This window comes from Tubulanus polymorphus, chromosome 2 (assembly GCF_964204645.1).
Source record: "Tubulanus polymorphus chromosome 2, tnTubPoly1.2, whole genome shotgun sequence".
Taxonomy (NCBI): domain Eukaryota; kingdom Metazoa; phylum Nemertea; class Palaeonemertea; order Tubulaniformes; family Tubulanidae; genus Tubulanus; species Tubulanus polymorphus.
This window is the reverse complement of record NC_134026.1, coordinates 15963557-15971767: the sequence shown is the minus strand read 5'-3', so window position 1 is coordinate 15971767 and position 8211 is coordinate 15963557. Positions and strand designations below refer to the sequence as shown.

The 8211-nt window shown below is 37.9% G+C and overlaps 1 protein-coding gene across 1 annotated transcript; it reads right to left on the bottom strand.

The window, feature by feature from the left end:
- Window positions 1-644: 644 nt before the first annotated feature.
- On the bottom strand, window positions 645-7970 carry LOC141898625 (uncharacterized). The gene is made up of 16 exons (XM_074784638.1): window positions 7858-7970; window positions 7639-7728; window positions 6998-7558; window positions 6850-6897; window positions 5823-5942; window positions 4910-5461; window positions 4747-4800; window positions 4385-4495; window positions 3760-4305; window positions 3610-3660; window positions 3414-3524; window positions 2703-3248; window positions 2177-2335; window positions 1503-2057; window positions 965-1018; window positions 645-808 (listed from the first exon to the last, which is right to left on the bottom strand). The coding sequence occupies exons 2-16, from the start codon at window positions 7706-7708 to the stop codon at window positions 720-722; spliced, it is 3627 nt and encodes a 1208-aa protein (XP_074640739.1). The 5' UTR covers window positions 7709-7728; window positions 7858-7970; the 3' UTR covers window positions 645-719.
- Window positions 7971-8211: the final 241 nt, after the last annotated feature.

Below are 8211 nucleotides of genomic sequence, written 5' to 3'. Positions count from 1 at the left end.
TAATTCTTTTTCCAATTTCATTGAAAGTGCATTTTCTTTTAAATTAATTGTTTACTTTTTATTTCTAACTTTGAAGTTGTTGAAAATGGTTTGAAAAATCTCTTGGAAACAAGAATTGACGTAACAAAGAAATGGAATTCACCCACCCACATAATGAAAATTAAGCCTCTTGAAAAATTTTCAATTCCATCTATTAAAGGAGAATTGAAATAAAAATTTCAAAGAAATCTCCCGCACTCGTCTAAGATCTTGTTATTGTCACGTTACTGTGATGAGAAAAAAAGCAATTTTTACATGGCCTCGAGGAACAACAATTGGTGCTATTTTTCGTATTAACTGAGAGAGTATCAAAACATTTGGAATGCGTTATATGTTCTTTGTGGAGTTTGGCGGTTATCTTTTTTATATACCCTTCTGATTGTGAAAGTTTCAGAACAGTAATGACAATTTTGTCAAAATCTGACAGCAGCTGCTCCATTAATACTGAGACCATACTAGATCCAATCAAGTTAAACTGCGAACGGCATCATAAAGGAATTCTACAAGGTTTGCTACTCAAGTGGAAAACAATGCCATTTCACGCAGATTCTACAAAAAGTTACGCACATGACTAAGATTGGGTATGACAGTAAAGACGACACAAGTATCTTATCACTTTTTTTAATTCCGTAAATTTTGAATCATATTCAGCAAAAATAATTTTTCTTCGATATCGATTACTATGAGTAACGACAGTCAAATCCGGTAGCTGTGTCGAAGCATTTTTCACCAGACAAACAAGGGTTACCTCCAACGCATTCATTTACATCTGAAATAAACAATGTTGAGCATTAACTTTATAGGCTTATAAGATGGTGATGAATGTTGTAACACGTAAGTTCGTGAAATAATTCGGCACACTTGTCTTACTTCAGTACTATAATAACTAGAATTAACTAAAAATGAGAACTTAATGGCAATTTACTTTTGCATTGCTTTGACGTGTAACTGTAGAATTTCCCGTAACTACAAACTGCATCTACAATCAAAACGAGATAAAATTCTAATGTAGAATTAGATAGGCGTTCGGGTTCCCCTTTTGGAAAATTTGATGTACTTGCGGACTGTGTGGTACATTTAGTTACCCTACGTTATAGTCTAACATGTTCGGACCTGATTTATATCAAATCAAATGCTATCCACAGATTGAGGATGAAACAAAATCCAGTCTTTAAACTCGTCCCAAAGATATGAACATATTGTCCAAATCTTTCTTTTCATATTAATAAGATGTGGGGTTTGCAATAGGTAGGTACATACCATTGTTGACGCAATTATCTAATACGGAAGTTACCTCAGTGAATTTTAATGATTCCACCCTGAATCGTAATGGTCATACGAATTTGAACTAAATTCTTTTATTTGAGGAAATTGTAAATAAAAAAATCTATGACTTCCGTAAGGCTACATCATAGGGAATAGGCCAACCTAGTCAAAATTTGGCCGTGACAAATGTATATTACCGTCGGCTATTGTTTGTCCAAGAGCTGTATGAACATTGTCCACATTACTGAGATCATCGGAAATGTAAAATGGAATGTATGTTCTAAAATGATTGGAAAATACGTGTCGCAGTACGTCATCTTCTACGTCGTAAATTAGTGCATACACTCTGACATTGATTCCCCATAGAGCTTCAATAGCTTTCATCGCATCGGCGCGCTCAGTTGAAGACCCACTTCCAATAATGATTACTGCTTTGGAGGCGTCTCTACGACCTCCTTTCACTAGTAAATTCGATTTCACTATTTGCAGCGCTGTGTGTGTATTGGGTGGATGTGGATTATAACTCCAACCAGCTGTTGCTTTCACTACACAGGTAATGTCTTTGCATGTGTCGAGCTGTGTGCTAACTTCAACATTATCACTATATGCGGCTACCGACAAGCGAATGAAATCTGGATGGACGTAGAATTTCTTGATCACTCTGAGAAAAAGTTTATAAAGGAGAGGGAACTGGTCTTTGTGCACTGCATTCGATACATCCAGTAAAACAGCAACATCGATATCCATCATTTCTTTATTAAAAAAGACAACAATAATAACACGGTAATATTGAGACTCGATTAACAAGAACATGATTCCATGAAATATTCCCACTGAATTCTAATCAAAGAAAAAGTGTAAGTCTACTCACCAAGACAAGCGGGGTTTTTTGTTTTCCGGCACGGGCAGACGAATGATCCGTCTCTGTTAATGCAAGTTCCGTCGTTGTAACATGTCTCTGAAGCCGAACACTCGTCAATGTCGATGCATTTCCCTTTGGACAAGTGATACCCGTACTTACACTCCGTATCTGTAAAACAGATGAAATGACTCCATCAAAACTCAGTTCAAATTTAGCACATAAGGTTTGAGTTGGGGTCCGTCGCGGGTTGAGATCTATATATTCAAAATAGAACACTTTGAGTGAGCTCCAAGGTGCCAATGTTATTAGGGGTTGGGGAGGGGATGGATTCAAGAACATTTCAAATAATTCTATTTCTGATGATCTAGATTGTTGATAATGAAGAAGAAACATGCAATAATGTTATTCAATGTTAGACCCCGGGCTCACTGTGCACCCTCTAAATCCAAACCTGCATCGGAACAAGAAAACCTTAAAAACATCAACTCAACTTTAATTTCCATGGTGATATAACAATAATTGAAATTTTAGTTACCTGCGGAGGCCTTTTGAACCACGTTATATGCTATGTTATCGATATAAGAAGCCGACACGGTTAGGGCAAGGTTCAGGCTAAACGTATTCGTCAGAACATTAGTGTTTTTAACGGTAACATCATACAGCCGTATTTCCTCCAACTTCGTATTGTGCATAGCATGTTTTGTCAATAGGACATTATTTGACTGACCAGACCAGACTAATATAGCTGCTCTCGTAACGCCAGGCCTTGTATTGCGATCATCTAATACCTCGCGAATGTTAGCAAAAACAACTTCGCCGTCGACTTTGGCGATGTTTTTGTTCTGAGTTATAGGCGATTTTGCTATTAAGTCCAAAATGCAAGAGGATGAGTTGCAAGCCCCCAATGCACTGATTGCTGTGACTTTCGAGTCAAAAGTAGATGCTGATATTCGCACGAAGTCTCTGTGCGCACCAAAATGTTTAATGATTTTCTTGAATACTGTTCTATATGCTGTGAATTGTGCAGCTGTAAATGCAGCACTAGTGTCTAAATAAACGGCAACATCGAGTTGCACCCGTTCTGAAAATAAACAAAATCTGGAGCATGTCCATATATAATTTCTCACATAGATTGCTTGCCAACATTCTTTTTTGTCAGTATGAGATGCACCATAGTTTGAAAAAAAAAAATAAAATTTTCAGGCGGACTTAAGAAATCAAGAACATTTGATAGGCCTATCCTCACCGAGACAGTTAGCAGCATTCACCGCACATGGACACAAGTAACTGCCATCTGTGTTTTGACAGACTCCCCCATTGTGACAAGGATTTTGTATTGCCTTGCATTCGTCGATATCTAGATAAAATCAATTCAAAGGAGTAGTATGTCTTTTATTGGTAAGTGCATCCCGATGTGAAATAATGGGAATAGTTTAACTAACCTGTGCATTTCCCTGGTGCAGTCATATAGTATCCATAGTGGCATCTTGTATCTGAATTTGATAAACAACATCATAATAGTATTCTATGAGAATGGTACAGGTTCACTCAATCGAACACTCGAATTTAAATAATAGCTGGAACCAACATACGTTCAGTAACCATTTTAGTGGCATCACCAACACCGGGCTTCAGATTAGCAGCTGCAGGAAAATTGACAATGGCATGCGACGGCAACTGTCGGCTTAAAATTGTATTTGAAGGCCCGACCATGAATATTTTAATGCCATCTCGCCAGTATTTCTCCAATATCTGAGTAACTCGCTGATCATCATTGGAAAGGCCCTTGCCAATGTATACCAGTACTTTTGGAGCGTTTCGAATGCCACTAGGACCTTCGAGTAAACGTTTCAAGATTTCCTCCAGAGCCACTCCCAATTTGCGACCACCTTTTTCATACTTCCAAGCTTGTGTTGTTATAGCAGATAAAACACAGGTCGCATCATCGCAATCATTGAATCGCGTCGCGACTTTCAGGGTGTCGGAATATATTGCCGATGCGATACGGATGAAAGATGGGTGAACATAAAATCTGCTTATCATTTCCATATAGAACGTCAGCCATCTGTTCCATGTAACTGCACTAACAAAACTAGCACTCGAGTCCAAGAGCATAGCGATATCAGCCTTTCCAACAGCTATAGCGAATTGATATTCAGAATATTCATTTCATGATGAAAGATGTTCAAATAAATATTTCATTGAAAAGTTTCTTACCCGTGCAAGCCTCATTCTTAGCGCTGCACTGGCACAAAAATCTACCAACAGTATTTATACATGTACCGCTGTTAAAACACGGGACTTTTCCTGCTTCGCATTCATTTACATCTTGTGGAAAGAAAATATACGAGATGTTTATGTAATGCAATAAAAATCGCGAACGTATTCATAACATAAAGTACTATTATGTTGTGTGTGTGAAAATTCAGAATTAATGCGTCGATCATCGTTCAGTAGTTCATCTTGAAATTCATACATGCAATGCTTTTAGCAGAGCCATTTAATTTCATTTTGCCGAAATATTTTCAATTCATCATAACGTATGGGTATTAGTTTTGGTTTTCGTTCACTTTCTTTACCTGTACAGCTAACTGCCCCGACTTTTTTCTCATATCCAGGTTTACAGGAAACGTCTAAAATGAGGTTTGACCTGACATGAAGTAATGCACAATATATGTATGTGGAAATTGAAAAATTAGAATTTTCCCATCGGAAATATCCTCCACGGAGGTAACAACCTACCGGATGCAACTTTTCTTACGACACTAACGGCTGTTTCAAAGATATCGTCATACTTCGTGATAGTCTCGGAATTAAACGTGAAACTATTTGGGATAAGTTTTGATAGGTAACTGAATGAATTTGCATAGAAAACGCCATAGAAACGGACTTTATGCCCCCATATCAGATTGAGGGCACGCGTTGTTGCAGGGTGGTGAGTAGTTACCCCACTCCCTACATATATAACTGCATGCGGGACATTTTTCCTGGACCCATACTGGCTTCGAATTGTATTAAGAATCGTCTTTTCCATCGATTCATCTGGTGGATCTTCACCCGTCCATTTCCACGTTTTCATTATATTCAACAGGCAAAACTGACTATGACACGTATTTAGAAGGGCACCGTTGGTAATTGTAGCTGCGGCTGTGAACATGGCTATTTGCACGTGATCCGGGTGGACGTAGAAATGTCTAATAATCGATTTATACAGATCAAAGAGTTTAGGCCATTCTGCTTTATAAACTGCACTCGAAACATCAAGTACCATTGTTAGATCTAATGGGGCCATCGCTGTAAGAAAATATTTACGTTGTGTAAATTTAATGAAACGTTATCAAAGAGTGCCAGTTACATTTTGGAAGACATTTTTTTCGAATTTGTATACCGTAACTTTTATAAATGTTACAATTTTCTAATTTCGTCAAGAGGTAACTATCGGAAGAATTTAGGATAAATGATACATCAATCTTCTATTACTTGTCTTGAATGGATAAAATACAGCGTAAAAATTAAAAGAATGATCGAGTGCTAATTTCCTATTACAGAACCAAAATGCCTAATTATGAACGTACCGTAATTAAGATTCAGACACCATAGACGGGTGAATCAAAATGATTAGTTATTTAGGAATACATCCGTCTTATTTACGTACCGGTGCAAGTGGTACCCTGGTGTAGAGGGGTTGGACAGTCACACGTGTATCCTGGAAACGTGTTAGTACATACTCCCCCATTCACACACGGGTTTGTGCCCGCCGCGCATTCGTCAATATCTGCAGCGATACACTATTGCTAGAGTATACGTATTTAAGTTTAATAATGACAAAATGATACCCTGAAGCCCAAGAACAAGAACATTAATAGAAGCCCAGGGGCATTGAAGCTGCGGCTTTAAAGGGTCCAGGCACTATTTTACGACCCGTCACATATTGTTGGAATAGTCAGTTGAGGTCATCGATTTGAATTGTTGCACTCTACCGCAAAACTGAACGACTGTTTATTTCTTTTGTACTTTTTCAATGTGCGATTGATTTTTCGATATTATTTTTTATATCAATATTAAATTAAATTAAATCAAATGTTCAGAATCTAGCGTCGCCAGTGATGCTAGTTATGCCGCCCTGTACAAGTATGATCTTTGTCAAATAATTAATTATTTTGAAAACAAACTTCTCTCATCACACAGCTGCTGATTTAGAAGAACAATGTATTCGAGAACTGAAAATCGAAAGAGTAACACTGCACATACGCGGTTGTTGAAGCTTAGTGATAAACGCTGCGCCTTAGCGGCCGAAAAATGAATTAGCGATTTCTTTGCGAACGAATGTTGTTTTTGTAACCTATGAGCAATTGAAGATCTGTGATTCATGCCCGAATGTTGTGGCTAAAAATAGGTTAACTGTTTTCATTGGATTAATATCAGTCACTCGATTGAACGTTTTTCAATGTTGTATATAACAACATGGTAGCCGAAACAAAAATCATGAATTAACTACGGGTGGGCGCATTCGATTTTGATAAAGTGGCGCATATTATAGGGCTTTTTGGCGGTAGGGCGCATTCTATTTCTATAGCTATCTTGCAGGTTGATTTTCCAACGTGGTCGGGATTTGACAATTCTGAGAAACAAGGTATCATTATGTCCTAACAATCAATCGTATTCTATTATGTGATTCTTACCAGTGCAAGTTCCTTTCTTTAAGTATTTTCCAAAATCGCATGTAGCATCTGAAAGTTGAAAATGATACATATAGATTTCTAGCCTGGAATGCCGTCCTGGTTAAATAACTTCTAAATAGTATGCGACCAAAAACATGATTTTACTTACCTCCGAGGATTTTATCAACAAGTGTCGGTGCAACATCTTTTTCACTGGTAGAAGACAACAACACGTAAGGAAGGATCGTCTCGTGGTCTGGAGGAAGAACTGACTCAATGATATTACTATACGATCTATGTCCAATTGAATACACCCGAATGTTTGCCTCGTATGCCTCGCGAAGAGCAACTCGTGTTTTGTGGGCATCGGCCGCCTCTCCACTGCCGATTATGATCATTACCTTTGGTACTTTGTTGCCTCGGGCACCTTTTTCTTTGAATAAGTGTTCCCTTGCGAAATCGATTGCAAGAAAAGGATGGGGATCTAACCCATCCCAAGCCAATCCCTTTATAGCTGTATTAACACTTTTTGCATCGGTAGCATCTTGGAGCCAGTTTCCCAAACGAACGGTTGAAGAATATTCGACGGTTGCGACACGGGTTAAGGCCTGTGTAACGGAGAATTGTGAGACCATATGTTCCGCCAATAATTTCAGAGCGATGAACTCATTACTGTACACGGTCTTGGAAGTATCAATTACAATAGCCACGTCGATAGCTATATTTGGATCTAAAATATATAATCATTGCGTAGTTTGAATGCACCACGCAAGTACGTACACTTTCTATTCGATTAACCATCGTACTAACCATTCTTTAATGACATGGTGGGATAAGCTAGGATCGTTACTACTCCCACAAGCTGATAGAGGACCATCATCTTGACCGTAACGATTTTTCCTGAAATGTTAAAAAGTGAGAGAAATAACACGTCAAATCAAGCTTGAATTCGTAGACTGCAATAATTCATTATTTGCTAATACAATTCTCGAAAAAAAAACAAACTACAAACTAAGGTTTCGGACTCACCACCTAAAATTTGAATTTTGTAGACTCCGATCGAGCCGACAAGTTCAACGCACTGTAATCGATGCCGTTATTAAAGAACGATTGAAAGCCGTTGAATTTTTACACAATGACCAGTGTAACGACAGAAAGTTTATAACGTTCATAGATAATTATGTTATCTATTGTAACGTACAATTTATTATCCAGGTGTCCGGCATCCCAGACATATGCATAATTTTGCTTGGACACAAAGAGCCACCTGCGTCAAGGAATGTTAAACGTTGTTTGGAAATATATAATGTCTACATGCCAATGATTTTGTTTGATATGCATTATGGGATAGGCAAGGAAACTTATCCACTCCAAAGTATAAGC